At 42.7% G+C, this 20,844-nt stretch overlaps 1 protein-coding gene across 2 annotated transcripts in view; it reads left to right on the forward strand.

The window, feature by feature from the left end:
* The window catches only part of LOC147684136 (cytochrome P450 2J2-like), a 90,949-nt gene that overhangs the window by 12,566 nt on the left and 57,539 nt on the right, over positions 1-20,844 (forward strand). Inside the window, exons 1-2 of one of the 2 annotated variants that reach the window (XM_086944526.1) lie at positions 1,521-2,103; positions 14,138-14,300. In XM_086944526.1, coding sequence (XP_086800652.1) covers positions 1,933-2,103; positions 14,138-14,300 — 334 coding nt within the window. In that variant the 5' untranslated portion in view covers positions 1,521-1,932. Of the gene's footprint in view, positions 1-1,520; positions 2,104-14,137; positions 14,301-20,844 lie in introns of those variants that run through there. The other variant, XM_086944527.1, reaches the window with a different exon arrangement.

Genomic DNA, 20,844 nt, shown 5'->3' on the forward strand with positions numbered 1-20,844 from the left:
AAGCAGGCGTAAGGTTTTGAAGCAGTGGCGTTGTAGAAGTAGCGCAGTGAAATCTTGTAGCTTTCACTGAATCACTTTTACGAGGCTTTCTTGCGTCAAAACGCCCACTGTGCATACATTATACCTAATGCAGGTATAATGTGGCGCATGGCTTTGCAATGTGACACATCTCCCTCGGTGCGTCATGTTATAAATATGTTGCAACGTGGCACATTGTTCACGCCGCCGCTGTGTCACAAAGGGGAGGCAACGGTGGTGCAAAAGTGTTGCAAGGGGCTTGTAAATCTGCCCCTACATATTATAAAAATGTGTAAATCAATGTACAGGAAATGTCACATTAGATCATCAAGCCTACAAGGTGTAGGACTCCCATATCATCCTTATTGGTAGGCATTATGGGGCAGATTTACAAGACCCTTGTGACACTATTGCACCGCAGTTGCGCCGCACCTAAGCATTGCTGGAGTTGCGTTGTGCTTCTGACACAACTCCAGCAATGCGTGAACTTTGCGCCAACAGATACGTGATGCATCTGTCAATGCCATGGTGCGCTGCATAATAAATGCGCCGTAACCATGGTGGCGCAAAGTTTTTTTTGCACTACGCAAGTAAACTGACTCATCTCTGCTATAACGAAGAGATGCGCCAGTTTCTTGTAAATCTGCCCCTATATATTAAGATGGCACGGTCAGGAGAACCACAAAGTCAGGATTTAAAACGTGACACAGTGGTAGTGTTTGCTTGTACTAATAAGACTTCATTACTATGCATATGAACTCTTTTTTTCTATTAGAATAATGACAGATTGTGAAAAACACAATAAAGTTCGAACCCATGCATGCATTTTTGCGTGCAGCTCCTTGATGTTAGCTCACTGTGCTATATAAGGATTGCCATTTATGAACCGCGAGTAAGAAAAGAATCTGTGTCAAAAGCAGTACCCCATGGCACCTACCACCATAAAATAAAAGCTGCGGCCTGCATGTTACACAATATGCTCTGCAGCAGGAACATTAACCCTCTATGCTACTTTATGAATCACAACTCCCTCCAGCATGTGCATTAATGACCCGAGTTATCTGACATTGTTTATAATCCTCATTAAATTGTTAGACAGACAAAAATTTCTGCAGCAGGTGCCTTAACCTCATAGTTTGAAATGCGGCCTCTTTGTGACCAGTTAAATTAAGCACAACTGATTTACTGTCACGTTTCTCATTGCTTCCAAATGCCTTGTTGTAGTAAAGATTTTTAAAACATAAATGCATAGGTTGACTGCCAGGCTCTGCTTTCGTCTGCTTTTCTTTAAATTAGCACGCGAGGGTCTCGCGCTCTGCGCACCAGCACAAACGCGAGGAATGCCGTCCAACCTGTGCGCTGCAGGGCTTGCGCGAGGACGCGGGCGCGGCAGTAATAGGTCCTCCACCCCGCTGATTGGTCGCTGTGAATTTTGTTTTTTAAAAAGTTACCTGAGCAGAAGCACAACACTCACGCTGAGCTTGTACCTGTGTCTGAGGGGCAGAGAGAAGGGAGCGAAGGGTTGCAAAACCGAGGGGTGGAGGAGATGAGGCTAGAATAGGGTGACCAGAAGTTTAAAGCAAAATAAACGGGAAATTTCGCAAAAACTATCATATGCGTAACAGGAAAGAGTAGAGATTCAGAGAGCAATTGAGAACAGTTAGAAGAAAGGTAAGGGAAAAGGGGTGAATGTGATAACAGGAAAAATGGAGCAAAGCATGTCCAGGGCACGTGGGTAAAATAAAAAAATACGGGATAATGCCAGTAAGTAAATAACCGAAAAAAAAAGAAATAGAGGAAGAAAAAAAACGATTCAAGACATACACAAGCTAAAGAGAAGAAAGGGGGGAGGGAAAATAAATATATAGAAGACAGGGCTCCATCTGGGTAAAGCGAGGAGCCGAGGGGTGCGCCATGCTGGCGCTCGGTGAGCTGTTTCTGGCTCTGTTGGCGACTCTCCTGGCGGCACACTACCTCAAGCTGCAGTGGGCGAGGAGACGGTATCCCCCCGGACCCACCCCGCTCCCCATCATCGGCAACCTGTGGACGCTCCGCTTCGAGCTGCGCTACGAGACCCTTGTGCAGGTACCGAGAGAGAGAGAGAGAGAGAGAGAGAGAGAGGGAGGGAGAGAGAGAGAGAGGGAGAGAGAGAGAGAGAGAGAGAGAGCGAAAGATGGAGAGAGAGAGAGGGAGAGAGAGAGAGAGAGAGGCGGAGAGGAGAGAGAGAGAAAGAGAGAGAGAGCGAAAGATGGAGAGAGAGAGAAAGAGAGAGAGAGAGAGAGCGAAAGATGGAGAGAGAGAGAGACTGTGAGAGAGAGAGAGAGAGAGAGAGAGAGACTGTGTGTGAGAGAGAGAGAGAGAGAGAGAGAGAGAGAGAGAGAGAGAGGGAGAGAGAGGAAGGAAGAGAGAGAGAGAAAGAGAGAGCAAAAGATGGAGTGAGAGAGAGAGAGAGAGAAGGGGAGAGAGAGAGAGAGAAAGAGGAGAGAGAGAGAGAGAAAGAGAAAGAGGGAGGGAGAGAGAGAGAGAGGGAGAGAGAGAGAGAGAGAGAGAGCGAAAGATGGAGAGAGAGAGAGGGAGAGAGAGAGAGAGAGAGGCGGAGAGGAGAGAGAGAGAAAGAGAGAGAGAGCGAAAGATGGAGAGAGAGAGAAAGAGAGAGAGAGAGAGAGCGAAAGATGGAGAGAGAGAGAGAGAGAGACTGTGAGAGAGAGAGAGAGAGAGAGAGACTGTGTGTGAGAGAGAGAGAGAGAGAGAGAGAGAGAGAGGGAGAGAGAGGAAGGAAGAGAGAGAGAGAAAGAGAGAGCAAAAGATGGAGTGAGAGAGAGAGAGAGAGAGAGAGAGAAAGAGAGAGAGGAGAGAGAAAGAGGAGAGAGAAAGAGGAGAGAGAGAGAGAGAGAGAAGAGAGAGAGAGAGAGAGAGAGAGAGAGAGAGATGTCACTTTATGAGCCAATAAGCATTTGCCCTCTCCCATGCCCGTCACTAGAATGTTCTGTAATGTATGAACAGTAGTTTAGCAGGAATGCCCAGGGCCCTGCAAATATCAAGGACCCGTCTGTACTGACTCTAGAACTCCTAGGACAGGGCAATAATATAATTGTGTGCAACACCCTGGGCAGCCAAGTGGCTCAGATCATCTAGCGCTCATCACAGCAACATTATTGTAGAAACTCAGAGCAATAGCAAATTAGCTGTTTAAAACAATATTATTAAAAGAATAAGTGGCACATTATATATACAATACTGGCGGTTAGTACCAAACATAAAAAACAATATAGATACAAATACATATATACATAATAAAAAAAGGTCGCTATGAGATGAATCTTCTAGACATTTGATTGCATATTTTTTTTTAATTAAGTTTCCAAGTTTCCAGTGGAGAAGTGTGGCTCAATGGTTAGAGCGGCAGACCCTGATGCAGAGGTCTAGCCCGGGACCAGGGTTCAATTCCTCGCCTCGGCGGGTCTTGGGCTCAAAAATTCCACGGACCTGATAATTCTCGCCTCGGTGCCTATTCCAATCATGGAGTCCCACTCTGCAACTCTGGGCAATAGCTTGCTTAATCTCCACAATGGCCCCCACAACGCTAAGGATGCCTGGCATCCACCTTGGGGGTGCCCAGGAGTGGACTCCTCACAGGGAAAAGCCAGGATGGGTTCCATAGCGGTATTCGTACAAGCGCCTTGAGACCCTTGCGGGTGAGTAGTGCGCAATACAAATATCAATTTACAAAGCAGAGAAAACAAATCAAAAGCGATGGTGGTACAATATCAGGATCCATAGTAGACAGTGCACAACCTAAGGGTCGCAAGGATGGCCTGTAAAAACTACAAAACCAGAAAGTGACTCTCATCCATTTGAAAGCAATATTCAGAGTAGGAAAATCAAGATCAGTAAGAAGTGGTTCACTGAGGGACCCCTAGACATGGTGTTTTTATAACAGCCAAATATAGGAATATTTGCGGCAGACAGGGCTTTAAGTGGGATGAAAAAAACTGGGGGGGTCTCTCAAAGGGTCGTGGCCAATGTAATTAAGGGCACGGCTTAAAACGCATCAGATAAAAATCTGTGCTCCGCATAATATGCCACCCGACTCATATTTTGCTGTTCCTGTCATTGCATCCAGATATATGTTACAAGTAGTAACATCATACCTCCAACAAGCCAGGTCTATTGGCTTTGTCAATGATTGTTAGTTGCATAAGATACATAAGCAGCAACTATGGCTTGTATATAATATGGAAAAGGCTTCCACGTAAAACCCTGGTGACACCACAACAATGTTGCTGCTCCTGAGTTTCAAAAAGAGAAGAGAAATCCAGAGAGAAAATGACTCTTTTTAAAGGATCTCCCTTCCCCTACAACGCTCACCTGGCATGACGTCATGCCGTAACTTCTCCACTAGTGAGAAGTGAGCAGTGTGAGACGCACACATCGATGTGCCTGCGGTCACTGGAGTCCGCCTGTGCCAGGACACAAAACAGAGCCCGATAGAGACCCGTTTCGAGGCTCCCTTTAAAAAACTACCGGTGCTCAGCACCAGCGAGACCCGGCCCACTTAGAGCCCTGGCGGTGGAGAATAACACATTTACCAGTGACAATTAAGCAGAGTTACTTAACTTGCCAATAATCATGGACAAATAATTAGGAAAATTGATTATAGTTTTGCATCTCTCCTTATGATGTCCTTCCGATGAGTCAAATGACGCGTGTGCGTGCTATTCCTACTAGTATTTACTTGGGTACCAGGCCCTGACAGAGAACACAAAGCAGCCCTAGCCATAATATCGGACCGGCCCCTGGTGGGTGGGGCGAGGGGGGGTTGGGCGAGGGAGTGAGGGTGAAGCACAGATGCTTAACTAAACCAACACCCAACATTGCTGCTTTTGTTGCAGGGGGCCGAGATTGCAGCATTGCTGAAAACCGGCCTGCTAACAAAAATTTCCCCACCCCCTCCAAAACCATCCCTTACCCTTCCAGCCCACTGGGGAAATGCCCGATGTCCGCTATGGCCAGTCCAGCCTTGTTGGATACTGAAGTGTGCTGTGCACAGGACCAAAGTAAATGTTTGTGAATTAAAAGATGCCAAAACACACAGTTAAAATACTTAAAAACTTGAAAAGGCATTAATAGGACCAGTCGCGAGAGAGCACTTGTCCTTACTGTGATTATCGCAGTCTGGTTATTCAGACTTTAACATTACATAGGGGCTGGTCCTCTCGCACTGTAAAATCAGTGTGAACGGCGCCATGCACAGCGCAAGAAGACACTGCTTCTTTTCTAGCTGCTTAAGTAGATTTTCTACCCGAGTGGCAGCTTTCGCAACACAAACAAAGGTTTCTCAACGTGAGCGATCGAAACCATCCATGACCGCCTGTGTTGATAAATCTGACCGTTTGTGTTGAGAAATTTTGCCAGGCGGTAGATTTTCCTTGGTTGATCTCGCCAACTTGATAATGGAGAGTGAGGAAAAAACTTTGTGTGCTCCGCGGATCGCAGAAAACTCAGTAAATTCTGCCAACGGAGCAGAGTTCACCGCCCAGCCCTACTCTTCACAGAAGGGGTTTCTGGCTTCGTGGAGCACTTGTCAAATACAACCTGCAGCTTTGTCTTTATAGAGAGGTTTGACTTCTATAGACTATAGAAGGGATTAACAGCTAGATTCATCATAGTGCCGTTTTGAGAGTCCTTAATAGCGATTATTAAGGAATCGCTATTAAGGACTTGCAAAACGGGATTCATGAAGGAATCGCTAAATAAATTGCGATTCCTACACATTCCTTATTTGCGATTAGCAAATTGCTAATCGGAAATAAGGAATAACTCCCCATTCATTCCTATGAGCCTAAAGGCCCGTCTGCATTTGGGATTCATCATCCCAAATGCAAAAATCAGTGATTGCAAAATCGCATATTTGCGAGGAATTGCATTTAAGGAATCTCTATTTGAGATTCCTTAAATGCAATTCATTAACCATTTTTTATTTGCGAATTCGCTATTTCTGGCCGCTATTTACAGCGAGGTCAAACCTCGTGGTATATAGCGAAATGCTTAGAAAAATGCATTTAAATGCATTTTTCTAAGTTGCATGTTACACACACACATGTCCATTGGACATGTGTGTGCCCAACACCAATGTAGATTACATTTCAGGGGTGCTACAAGTTGTCCTTTGGACACCCCTGGCACCCTTGAAATCCCATCCTTATTTGCGATTAGAATAGGAATGAATGGGGAGTTATTCCTTATTTGCGATTAGCAATTTGCTAATCACAAATAAGGATGCGATTTCAAGGGTGCCAGGGGTGTCCAAAGGACACCCTGTAGCACCCCTGAAATGTAATCTACATTGGTGTTGCGCACACACATGTCCAAAGGACATGTGTGTGTGTAACATGCAACTTAGAAAAATGCATTTAAATGCATTTTTCTAAGTTTTCGCTATTTACCACGAGGTTTGACCTCGCGGAAAATAGCGGCCAGAAATAGCGAATTCGCAAATAAAATATGGTTAATGAATTGCATTTAAGGAATCTCAAATAGAGATTCCTTAAATGCAATTCCTCGCAAATATGCGATTTCGCAATTACCGATTTTTGCATTTGGGATGATGAATCCCAAATGCAAAAATTGCGCTCGCAAAGGGCCAGATTAGCAGAATCTGGCCCTTTGCGAGACGATTTTTCTTTCATGAATCTACCTGTAAGTCTGAATGTAGAAATCTTCATTGTGACTTCACACCGCAGCTCCCCAATAATGATGCCTCCTCCTCTGACACAGCTAACTGCCCTTTCGTGCTGAACGTTACCTTCTCAGACATTTTTCTTCAATAATTTTTCTAAATCCAAAAGTAAGCGGAGACCGGTGTCCAATCCATGTTGTGTAGCTGAACCACGCTCCATTGTGGTCAGCAATAACATTTGACTTCATCCCAGTCTTCTGCGACTAGATGCCCGCCGTTGGCGCTGTGATCGTTAAGGTGCAATTTTTCATTTTAAACTTTAAAAATCCAGAACTCTGGTTGTACTGATTGGATGTTTGTCTTTTTGGTGTCAAATCATTTATTAAAGTTTACTCAAATTCTCTACATTGGTGGGGAATTTTCTTTGTGTTGTGTTTTCCCTTTATTAGTGTTTAAGTGCTGTAAAAATACTTTAGATATTTCCTATAAATTAAGCCTGACTGCTTTTGTGCCAAGCTACCGTAGGGTTCAGCACAGGTTAATTTAGTGGCTTTTTTGTGGTGCACCCTGACAAAGTTTTTTTGGCTGTTGCTTGAGTTGCCCCCCCCCCCTTCAATCAACAACCTAATGTCTCACAGTTCACTAATCCAGCTTTCATCTCACATGTAGCAAGGACAAACTGCTTTATAGGCAATTCATGAGAATTTGATGGAATTGCTTTAACAGTGAGGATCACGTCACAAACAATAATATTATTCAGTTTTTTTAGAACAGGGTCACCCTAAAAAGATTCCAAAGAGGGCACGAAATGCACATGTTTTACACTAAATAACCTTTACTTGACTGCCAATGATTACAAGCACTTTCAGCGCCGTGATATCCTACCTAGGATGATTGTTAGCGCTTTATAAATAAATTAAATACAAAAATACAAATAGGTCTGGGATTAGCGCCAGCTTGTTGGCAGTTCTTGTTCTGTTTTGTCATGGTTTTTGTAAAACTATATTGTTCAAGAATCTACAGGGTCCTCGTCAATCTAAAAAAAAACAGTAAAGGTAAAAAAGGCAATCAGGTGTTTGCTAATTGTAACATGTTTAGAGGGGTTGGCGCAAGAACTTTGCCTCTGTTCCATAGGAGTAAAAGAGTGCAGAGTCCTATGGCCAATAAAACCAGGTTTAGCAACATAAGGCAACAATCTGGGGGATTAACTCTACAAAAGATGGTTATTTCCAGCACATTGCATCTTCCAGCACCACCAGAGGTATATTCATAATATGTCAGACCAAAGGAAAATGTCTTGAAAATTGGTTAAGGGCATTTTACATTATTTCTTCTTCCTAATTGAAGCCATAGTTGTCAAATGTTAACAAAAAATGCATCTTTGAAACACTTATAAAATAAAGATTCTTAAGTGGGGAGAGACCACGAGCATTTCTTGCTTTGTGAGTTTGACACAAAGCGTAAGCCTCAATTACCAGTGGGCCAGCTGGATGGGAGGTACCCAGTACCATCCCAGGATGATAGGTATCTTTGAAACACTTATATAAAGATTCTTAAGTGGGGAGAGACCCCAAGCATTTCTCACTTTTTCAGTTTGACACAAAGCATAAGCCTGAATTCCCAGTGGGCCAGCTGGATGGGAGGTACCAGTACCATCCATGATGGGAGGTATCTTTGGGTGGGATGGGAGGCATCTTTGAAAAACGCATAAAATAAAGATTCCTAAGTGGGGAGAGACCTCGAGCATTTCTCGCTTTGCTTGACACAAAGCGTAAGCCTCAATTACCAGTGGGTCAGCTGGATGGGAGGTACCCAGTACCATCCCAGGATGGGAGGTACCCAGTAACTAGTGATGCTGTTGTGAGATGAACAATTTCCAAGGTGTGGCATATGGTACTAATTCCAAGCTGTCCATGCATTTATCGGGAGTTGCAGAGCATTGTCCGCCAACGATTTTGGGTTAGTACCAAAATTCACCAGGGTAGAATTACAAAGAGGTGCAACTATCCCACACAATTCCCATTTTGATCCATGATCGGATTGTAATTTAACAGCCCACAAATCATCAGACCCTAAAGGTGTCCCAGAATTGCAGATAAAAATGTGGTAACCTTCCTTATACTTCTAAGGGAAGGTTTATTACTTCCACATTGACTATTAGACAACATTATTAGTGGTGGCTTTGAGCTGTCATAAGGAGTAAGAGGGTAGGGACAGTTTACAAAAATATAGCAGTTTAATATTGCGTGGATTTTGCACAATTCCATTACAGCCTTTTATGTGAGTACAAGGTTAAATTATGCAAGGTCAGACGTGTGTGTTTTTGGCGTACAGGGGAGATTAAGTGACTTGTCCAAAATCCCAAGAGGTTGAGCGGACGTCAGGACTCGAACCTGGTTCCCTAATTCCAAAGTCGGCATTTGCAGCTGTTGGGTCATTGTGTTGCTGGTGAGCTGCTGTAAATGCGCACTCAGGCCCCTATACACTGTGTAGGTAGAATGTTGTTTAACAAAGTTGGTTTTCAACTGCTTTCCGGAAAGAAGATAACGTAGGTATGTCCGCAGATGAGAGATAAGTGCATTCCAATGTCTACTTCTCTGGACTCTCACATCATGCCTCTGTGCGTTTTTTTTCTTTTTGCAGTTTCATATAGCGCAAACTCGACCCAAAGGTATTGTAGCGCTTTACATTAACATCTGCACTGTGTCCATTCCAGGAACAGTACCGTACTTGTGTATCTGCATCACTAAACACAGCCAACAGTCATTGTGTTTTGTGGTGGTTGTTGGCCGTAGTTTTATTACTCATTACATATGTCATATTTGTACAACTCCCTCGGACACCTTCTTGGGGCTGGGGTCATAAATCATTATCATACATTATCGCAAAACGGGTATCACTCAGTGTTATTTAGACATCATAAATCAGGGGTCAACGATCATCGGGTATCGTAAATCATTCTGCTGCAACCGGCCATTACTTTGTTGTCATAAATCACTCTGCCTCATCATCATACATCAGCAGCCATAAATCATGGCCATAAATCCTTGGGATGTCATAAATCATTCTGTCACAAATCTGTCATCATTTTGATGTCATAAATCATTCTGCATGAGCATCATAAATGATCAGCCATAAATCATCGGCTGGCCATAAATCACTGGTTTGTCTTTTGCTCATTTGCATGTCCTAGGGTCGTAAATCACCCTGACAGCTCTTAGATTGTTCTTTGTTGTTTTCCACGCCCCTTTGCTGTGGGGGGCAGCCTTTCCCCAGAGTTAGGCCCCAACTCGCTACCTTGCTAGTCTCTTTTGTGCCCTGCCGTCTGGCGGGGCTGGGCTACGAGTGCCGTCTCTGTTTGCTACCCCGATTTTTGTCAGGCGTACTCACCCAGCCCGAGGCATCCCAGAGTGAGTGGCCCTCCTTCTACACACCGCCTTGTCAGTATATTTCCATAACCAAACCAATACACCTTTTGTTTCTGCCCTTTTTGGTTGGATTTTCACTCTCTTTGTGCTCTCTTTGTGTGGGGGTAGCTTCTTCTCTGAGTTAGGCTCCCAACTGGCTACCTTGTTAGACTATTTTGTGCCCTGCCACCCGGCAGGGGCTGAACTACGAGTGCCATCTCTGTTTGCTGCCCTCTTTTGTTAGACCACTTCACTCAGCCGTGAGGCATCCCAAAGTGAGTGGCACCACATCACCCAGCCGTGAGGCATCCCAAAGTGAGTGTCTCATCTCCCACACACCGCCCGCCGGTGTGTCTCCATAGCCATCCATTGTACTATTAGTTCCTTTTGTCCCCATCAGCACTGCGACTCTGCTGTTTGTAGGTGTGGGTGGGTGGGACTCGAAAATCGTTGGCGCCACTCTCCTAGCTCCCTGATGTGAAGGTGAGCTGCCCAGGGGGAGCAACGCCTTACATACCACTCCGATTCCTCTCTTACCTTTGTTCTTGGAAGGAGGGAGAGGGCCTCAGGCGCGTTTTTGCCCCGCGTCCTTTCCTGGCGGCGCAAACCCGCACCAACCAGAACCGGTTCTTTGTGGGCTCTGGCGGCCGTTATGGCGCCGGCCCTTGAGGCCCCCTTCGGGGGCGGCCTTTGCTAGAGTGCCAGTTACATTACACAAGGAACCATTCTTTTTTTTTTCTAGGCACAAGGGAGATTAAGTGATGTGCCCAGAATCACAGAATGTTGAGCCAACACGAGGCTCAAACCTTGGTCCCCAGGTTCAAAGTCAGCAGCACTTGCTGTTTAGCCACATCCTCTCCATCATCTTTCTAGTGAACGTTCTTTCTGAAAGTTGACAGACACATCTGCAGAATCACTGTGAAATCCACTGCTACTCTGCAATTTCCCTGTGTTCTCCTGGTCAATCCAACATGTAAACATATACCTTTCGATCAACCACTGGAATAGTAACTGACGCTTGATAATAGGCACTGGTTTCCAAATCCAGTGGCACTCACTTTGTCAAGCTAAGAGGATAAACATCCGAGTGAGCCCTGCTTAGATTCAAAGTTGCGAGAGTAGGTATCTTAGCAGCTCACTAAGTTATTTTACTGCTTGTATTTTATGTTTTTTGCAGTGTAGTTGCATTTGTCCATTGTGGTCGTTTGGAAGGCTATGTATTTATAGTACGGCCTGTATGGGAAGTGGTTTGGTGTCGTCCATGATGACCAGAAAGGGCTCTTATCCTGTTGCATTTAACAGTGCTTGAGAGTGGAATGCAGCAAATAGCAATTGATGGAAAACATAGTCATCCGAGTGGGAACTGACAAGTCATGTAGTGCTGCAGGGATTCTGCTCAGGAACAGAACTATGCTGGGACCATAGAACATCAGTAGTTAGGGACTGAGTCACCCTAACACCTCAGTACTATGAGCCCGAGCCCGACTAGCTATAGAGTCTCATCTGCCCTCCTACTCAGAACCAGAGGAACAAGGGAATTGGCACCCCAGAACACAACACTCCGGAGCCTCTCAGAGATTGGGGTGACAGGACACACCCTTTCGCTCACACACTCGTTCTCATCCACAGTTAGATATGAAAGAGACACGAAGGAAGTTGGAAATGTTTTTAAACTATTGTGCTTTAGAATGCAGTATGCGTGACATAATCAGAAAACAACTGCCCAGCAAAAATACCAGCAGCATAGTCGGTAAACCGTATAATATTAAAAGCCCTGTCATATGATAGGACAGAATAACCTAATCGCCTTCCCTTCTACAGAAGCAAACTGATTATACAGGAAAGATCTCTGGGTTTAGCAGCAGACCCCGCACCTTAGCATACACCGACGGATGTTCTACATCTCAGATACTGATAACTCAGGTATGCCTTCAGATGACGGATAAGAGCATTCCAATGTCTAGTTCTCTGGACTCTTGTGGATATGCCTCTAGGCCTTTCTGGTGAAATTCTTTCTGAAAGTAAACAGTCACATCTGCATGATCACTGTGAAATCCACGGCTACTCTGAAGTCTTCAGATGTGCTCCTGGGTAATCCAAGATGTAAACGGATAACTTTCTAGCAAACATTAGAACAGCAACTGGCATCAGTTTCCATATCCAGTGGTACTCACTTTGACAAACTAAGAGGATACACATCCGAGAGAGCCCTGCTAAGATTAAAACTTGCGAGAGTCAATATCATAACAGCTCAGTAAGTTATTTTACTGCTTGCATTTGATGTTTTTTGCAGTGCAGTTGCATCTGTCCATTGTGGTCATTTGGAAGGTCTTGTGTTTATAGTAGAGCCTGTATGGAAAGTGTCTTGGTGTTGTGCATTGTGACCAGAAAGGGCTCTTATCCTGTTGTATTTAACAGTGCTTGAGAGTGTAATGCAGCGAATAGCAATTGACGGAACTATATTCATCCAAGTGGAAGCAGACATGGCATGGAACACATGTCTGTCTCAGGTCTATTAACAGACAAAACAAGGGGGTTGTGCAACAGATCTGAGAATCTCTAAACAAGGATAACCTACCCCAACTCGCATTACAGCAAAGGGAAATGCTATTGGCCCCTTTTAAGAGAGGAGTTAATTGTAGCATTTAAAGTTATTCAATAGGGGAAAGCAGGGGGTATTAATGGATTTCTTATAACCTCTATCAGGAAGTTGTAATAAAACATGTACCAGGGCCCTTGTCAGGTGGCCACTGCAGCTTTAACCACTCATTGCCCCTGCCAGTGCTGCCAACCACAATATTTACGCAGCTGTTAACAATATAACACTCCTGCAAGTGTGGTAATTCAGATTATTCCAGGCCCCCAAAGTTATAGGAAAAGCATGGGTGGCAGAAATTAATCAATTTTAATGTATATGGTATTAATAAATAGCTGTTGGTCTGTTCATCTCTAAATTATGCAGAGAGCGCCACTATGTGGCAGAGTATTGTAAGTGCCAGTGTTCACAATTTAGTGCCGAGGCCAAGCACCAGAAACCACAGACTCAAATTAAGCACTGCCCTGGGCCCATACCTATGGTATGTTGCAACACGTTTCCTACAACACATGCTTTTACAATACTTTGTAATGTACCACTGTGTAATTTCCCTTTATCACATCCAGATTCTACAATGCATTTTTATTTACAACACATTGTAGAAACATTTTTTTATTAAAATTCACATCCACAAAAGCACGAGTATGCAGACATAACATCACACACACTCTGAGCACACAGGCACATATGTGTCACAGATCTGAAAAATGATTAAAAGAACCTCTAGTCTCAGCTATTGACATAATGCCTTCCATGACCTAGCCCTGTAGGGACTCTTGTCAGGTGGTATTCATTCATAAAATATCTTTAGGTGTGGAAAATCAAAATTGCTGACTTCTGGAAACAGAGTAGCCCTTCACACCAGATGATCACTAACTAGAAAGAAGAGTGATGCACCATTAACCATGGTAAAGCACTGTGGCTCACCACAGTGTACAACAACATTTCATTGCTGTTCACTATCACGCTGCTCTGTACAACAATTCACAACGTACGCGTACAACAATCTTCCCCTAATTTTTTTAACTCATTCAGGTTGACCATGGCAGTCAAATACAACGTTTTTGACAGTCCTCAGCATTAAAAAGTAAAAAAATACACAATCAATTTAGCCTTCAATTTTCTCGGAGTAAGATTGGATTTTCCATTTGGGAGAAGAATTTTAATTCTAGGGTTACCAGATTATTTGTTTCACTGGGGACACACAGCTCTGAGTGTTACTATAGTAACCCAAATCAGTATGGTAAGAATCATCTTGATTGATGTGAATGGACCAGTTTGGACTAAGGTAACTGCTCACAGCTGTCTGTAAAAAAATAAGAACAGGATGGGGTAATGTACCCCTGATTATATCATGTCATGTGATAAGACAAAGGATAGTTCAAGTTTGCTTCTAAGAAATCTATATTACTAATCACTTATTTTTCCTGATTGCAGTTGGCCAAAACTTATGGAAACGTGTACACTCTATGGGTGGGACAGAAGCCGATGATTGTGGTAAATGGATATGAAGCTGTGCGTAACGCCTTAGTCTCTCACTCAGAAGACTTGACCGGGAGGCCTAAGAGTCCTTTTTTCATGGAGTTGATGGGCGACAAAGGTACCGAATCAGAATCACTTGTGCTCCTATGTTTGTGATAATGCAATGTGTGACATTTTACAATCGCAATCCTCACTTACCTCCACATAGTGCCCTACTTCTATGCTAAAAATGTGACAGACTTGTAGGTTTGTAGACCTGGAAGCTACCAGACATTGCAGATTTTGAGATGCATCTTGTAGCATTCTTATCTTCCTGTTCTTTTAGAATTGTTATGTTACATTCCTGCTTTAACATTCTATATGTGGACTCTGTAGCAGTTATGAGTTAGCATCTGTTCGAGGTAGTTGTTTAAGCTGTCTCTCTACAATAAACTTCTTACTACCAACTTGCCTGCCTTATTGGAATACATCATAATTTTGGCGACGATCGGGATTAAGAAGAACGAACCCACTGATTGGGATTGAGAAGAAAGAACCCACTGATTTCTTAAAACTTTATAAAAAGAAGTCGAGAGACAGCGTTCGCCTCTGCATCAAAAAGAAAATAAAAGGTATTTTTTTTATTTCCTCCTTCTTGTGTGTAGATTGCACCAGCGGCAGTTTCTTTAACCTTAAGTGATTTGATTGCACCAGCGGGAGTTAAATGCTCATTTTCGTATTTTCATTGCTCACAAGAGATTTCAAAGACTTTATAGAGACGCTGTTTTTATGAAATCTGAATCTACCTTTAAATCGGTATTTTGAATATTTTTCTTATATTTACTTCGATTATCATACGTTTATTCGGAAATGTATCATTTGAAAACTCACCGAAGCCTTAGAACACGCAGTTTTCTTCTTCCCTGGTGTTCCCGAGCTTGGTCATTCCATTTAAAAGCGCAACCCAACAGCGTCATCACACGTCGTGACGTGTGCATTCCAGTGGCCATTTTAGTTTTCTAACACTATCATTTCCATGGTAACTGCTACGATCAGATTTCGGAAACATTTACTTAACTTTGTTGTTTCTTCCTCGCTTTAAAAATTGAAATACTTGCATTTCAAATAACGAAGTTTTGGAACAACTTTTATTATGGATTACTCTTCTTGCTGAACATCGTTAGATCTCAGAATCCAGTCTACCACACTCTTTATTGTCACAACTTCTGACACTGGATATTATCTACAGCATAGACTCCGGTGGCTACTTTTATTATTTTATGAAATTATATTACTTTCTTCTTTGCTATTTTAAATGTAATTTTGATTCTAAAAGTGTTATTATCATTTAAATTACAATATTAAAAAAAAATGTCTAACAATATCGCTTCTCCTGCACATTTTTTGCCTATAGCTGGTGATCCCAAGATGGAATGGGATTTATGATACCCTACATGTTTAGCTTATGTAGACGTAATAGAAGAAGATGGATGTTCTCCAAAAAGGAAATTACCATTATTAAAGAACTGTCTAAGAGGTGCAGGACTTAAAGAATTAGAACATTTACCTCCCATTGAAAATGTAGGTGCTGGAGATTTGAATATTTTTGAAATTGTTATAAAGCAATTATCTATTAGGTTTGGAAGAAAGATTAACACTGTCATGGAAAGATTTAAATTCTATTCCAGAGTACAAAAAGAGGATGAGTCTACTGAAAACTATGTAGCTGCTTTGCGCACTTTAGCTGGTTCTTGTGCTTTTGAGACCATAAATTTTGAACAGGTCTTGAGGGATCAGATTATGATGCGCACAAAAAGTAAAAAGATTCAAGGACGTCTGTGGATGGGTACTGAATCTTCTCTCAGTGCTGTGTTAAACATTGCTAAAGGTATTGAAGAATCTGAGTTGTTTGTAAGTGAAATTAGAGGTCAGGAAGTTAAAAGTAAAGTAGTAATTTCTGAGGTCTCTTTATTTATTTATTTATTTATTTATATTCTTATATAGCGCCTGAATAGACCCCCGAAGGGGTATCTCCGCGCTTTTGCCAGGGAAGAATATAACTCATGCTAAACCATGGTAGGGAAACAATTAGGCTATGATTATGGGTTTAGATGTTCATGAATAAGTGGGTTTTAAGGGATTTTCGGAAGGCTAGGTGGTTAGTGGTTTGTCTCAGTATATGGGGCAGTGAGTTTCCAGAGGACAGGTCCAGTGTGGGCCAGGGCACGGCCTCCTTGCCTGGATTTTTTAATTCTGGGTACCTGTATTAGCTGTTGATTGCTGGAACGTAAAGATCGTCCGGGAACATATGGTGAGAAGGCTTTCGTCAGATACTTGGGACCAGTACCTGGCAGACAATTGTGAATGGTACATAGGATTTTGAACTTAATGCGTTGCCGCATTGGGAGCCAATGGAGTTTAGTCAACAATGGGCGGGAGGGAGTCCTAGGTGGAACATTGAGGACAAGCCTCGCCGCGGTATTTTGGACTATTTGCAATTTGTTAATCTGTTCTTCATTAGCTGATAAGAGAAGACCATAGCAATAGTCCAATCTGCTGATAACTAACGCCTGGACTAGTGTCTTTCTGTGACTGTCGGGTAGGTATGGAAAAACCCTTCTCAGCAGTCCAATGGCACGAAAGCATGTGCCAGCCACTTGGTTAACATGCTCTTTCAATGTTAGTGCTTGATCTATTAGCACCCCCAAGTTTTTAACAGTTTGTTTAGGACAGGGAACAGGTCCCAGTTCCAAGGGCCACCACTCGGGGGACCATAGTGTCACTGCCTCCCCAAACAACATTACTTCCGTTTTCCCTACGTTTCACTGTAGGCAGTTCTTAGCCATCCACTCAGACACTGCCCTCATTCCATCTGCAAATGATTTTATGAGTGCAGGGGTGAAGGTTTTAAAAGGGAACAGAAGTTGGGTGTCGTCGGCGTACGACACCGGGGTGAACCCAAAGGATCTCACTAAGTCAGCCAAGGGGGCCACATACACATTAAATAATGTGGGGCTTAGGCATGAGCCCTGTGGCACTCCCTTGGTGAGCTCCCTAGAGATGGATTTGTGGGAGCCCAATCTGACTTCTTGAGAGCGGCCTGAAAGAAAGCTCTCCATCCAGGACAGACCCACACCCCCTAATCCCACATCTCTCAGACGACCGAGAAGCACCTCATGTGACACCGTATCGAATGCATCGGATAGATCCAACAGCACCAGAATCTAGACTCTCCTCCATCCAGCGTCATCCTGATGTTATTGGTCACTGCTAGGAGGGCTGACTCGGTGCTGTGGTTGGGCCTGAACCCAGATTGAGAATAGTCCAGGCCCTCCGTTGCTTCAATATGTTTGGATAAGTGGGTGTTCACGTGCTTCTTGGTCATCTTACTGATGTACGGCAAGAGGGAAATGGGCCGGAGGTTCGAGAGATCTGTCCATGGAGATGCCGCTTTTTTTCCTAATTGGGTTCACCACCTCTTTCTTCCATTCCATTGGGACCTGTCCTTCTGCCAGTGAGATGTTCATTACAGACTGAATGGAAGGTCCTAAGAGGGAGATCAGAGGGGCGACCATTTTGGCAGGAAGGAAGTCATTGGGGACCCAGATTTTATGTGGCTGATAAGGGGAGAAAGATCTGTGTCGCAGATTGGCGGGAAGGAGAATAATTGATTTTTATTTTGTTTGGGAGAATTGTGAGGGAGAGAGTTCTTATTCCCAGCACTACTAGAGGCCATTATTTTGTCATAGATGAGATTAATTTTATTTTAAAAAAACACCGAGATCTCATCACAGGGGATCTGAGAGAATTCATCGGGGCTCTCACAGGCTGTAGGTTTGACAAAGCTCTGTAGTATTTTAAACAGCTCCCTTGGACAATTACCCGCTTCCGTGAGTTGTTGGGTGAGACTGTTTTTCCTGGCTTGTTTAATGTTTTTATAGTAGGTTGACTGGGACTTTAGTAAAGAATTTTTCTAATTATAAAAAACCTTCATTTTTTCCTCCTAAAAAAGAAATGTTTGGGAAGGAGGATAAAACTTTTGTAAAAAAATCTCAAATTATATGCTACAGATGTGGAGCCAATCATCATGTAGGAAGCGACAAGGGCTGTCCTGCATGGAACAAAATATGTATAAAGTGTAAGAGGCCAGGTCATTTTAAAAAAATGTGTAAGTCATCACAAAAAGTAAATTTATTGTCATATCAGGAATGTGAAGATCTCGAGCAACCCTCTGAAATCAATACTTTATTATGTGTTGGAGATACTAAATGCAAGGGTTTTCCTAGTGATATTATTATTATCAATGGCAAAGAAATACCAATGCGTATTGATTCTTGTGCCTGGTATACAATTATAGGCAAAAATGTTTATAACAGATATTGGGCTACAACGAAATTGTAACCACCCGATGTACATCCTGGTGGGTACTCAGGAAAAAAAATTGACCTTGAGGGGTACATGTGGGCTGATATTAAATTCAAAGACAGAGCAAGAGGGAAAGTGTACAGTGCTACCAAAGGTGCATCTATCTTATGTTGGCCTCATCAACACGATTTAGGCATTAAACTTGACCCTAATGCTTCTCCACCTGTATATGTAGTACCACCTGAAAATGATTTTATTGTTCAAATGAAGAACACATTTCCATCTATTTTCACGGATGATTTGGGAGTTTTTGTCAATTTTAAACGCCAGATTATTCTTAAAGAATCAGCCATTCCCATTCGACATAAGGTCAGAAATGTACCTTTGGCTTATCGTGACAAATTAAAAGTGATTTTGTCTGATCTCGTTGCCAAGAAAATCATTGAACCTGTTGAATCATCACCATGGGTTTCGCCAGTAGTTTTATCCATTAAGAGCAATGGCAAACTTCGTCTATGTGTAGATCTTCGTAGTTTAAACAAGGAGATCTGGATTGATAGGCACCCCTTACCTCATATTCATGAGCTTATTTCCACTCTTTCAGGTGCTTGTGTATTTTCAACGCTAGATCTAGCTAGCGCTTATCATCAAGTAGTCTTACATGAGGAATCAAAATTTTTAACCACGTTTATTACACCAGAAGGTATGTTCCAATATTGACGCATGCCTTTCGGTTTAGCCAGCGCAGCATCTGTATTTCAAAGACTCATGAAAGCAGTATTGGAGGGTTGTGAGGGTGCAATTGCCTTTCAGGATGACATCCTGATTTACTGGAAAAGTTTTGAGGACCATGACAGGAATCTAGAAAAAGTTTTAGAATGTGTGCAGGAAAAAGGTTTAACATTAAAATTGTCCAAATGCAAATTTAGACAAAACAAGGTTGAATACCTTGGTCATGAGATTTCTTCTCAGGGTATTAAACCCAAACTCAATCATATTCAAAGAATATCAAAAGCACCAGCACCATCGAGTAAGGAACAATTAGTGTCATTTTTGGGTCTCACCGAATTTTATAGTAAATTTGTCCAAGATTATGCTTCAAAAGTACATCCTCTAAGAACCTTGTTAAAAAAAGATGTTAAATTTGTATGGAACAATGATCAACAATCTGCATTTGATTTATTGAAACAAGAAGTCATTAATGCTCCTTTTTTAAGGCCATTTGAGCTGGGTAAAGAATGCATAGTATGTGTGGATGCAAGCAACGTAGGTTTGGGCTCTGTGTTAATGCAGAAAGACATAGGTGAAGAGTATGTGGTTTCGTATGCTTCTAGGACTTTGCGGGGCGCTGAATACAACTACTCAACCACTGAGAAAGAATTATTAGCATGCACCTGGGCTTCTGAACACTTCAGACAATTTGTTTGGGGAACAAGATTCCGGCTAAGGACTGACCACAAGCCTTTGATTAACATGTTGGCAACTGGTGGTGGTAGGACCCTAACTGCACGTTTAGCACGTTTGGCTGCAAAGTTGCAAGAATTCCAGTGCACAGTAGAGTATGTTCCTGGTCGGTTGAATGTACATGCTGACTGCATGTCAAGGTTACCATTAGTCAATTCTATTAGTATTGACAATCTAAGAGGTGATTCAGATGTTGTTTTTAACATTGATGACGTTAATGGTTGTAGTATTACAGGGTTGTCTAATGGTATTTCTGAGGTCAATTGGAGAGAAGCAATGGGTAATGATACCAGTTTATCTCTTGTAGTAGATTATTTACAACACGGTTGGCCTCAGAAAAGAAATTTGTCTGGTGACATTCTTTCCTTTTATAAGGTGAAAGATGAACTTATGTTCGATCAGGGTTTCATAATTAGGTGTGACAAAATTGTTCCTCCTGTTGTTTTGAGAGAATAGATCATTTCCATGGCTCATGAAGGCCATATGGGAATGTCTAGTACTAAGAGACGCATTTGTGAGTTCTACTGGTGGCCTAGAATTGATAGAATGGTTGATAAATGGGTCAGTTCATGTTCTCCTTGTGCTAAAAGCGACAAAACTGTTAAACCATTGACTGTGGACGTTTCCCCTATTGAGTTCGTCAATTGTCCTTGGAAAAAGTTAGGGATTGATATCATTGGACCTCTTGATTTGTCCACTCACAAGGATGTGTTTGCATTGGTACTTATTGATTACTTTTCGAAATGGCCAGAACTAAAGATTGTTGACAGGATTGGTTCTACTCAAGTGATTAAATTTTTAGATGAAGTGTTTTGCAGGGAGGGCATTCCGGCTGAAATTGTGTCCGATAATGG

The sequence above is a fragment of the Lissotriton vulgaris genome, chromosome 11 (assembly GCF_964263255.1).
Source record: "Lissotriton vulgaris chromosome 11, aLisVul1.2, whole genome shotgun sequence".
Taxonomy (NCBI): Eukaryota; Metazoa; Chordata; class Amphibia; order Caudata; family Salamandridae; genus Lissotriton; species Lissotriton vulgaris.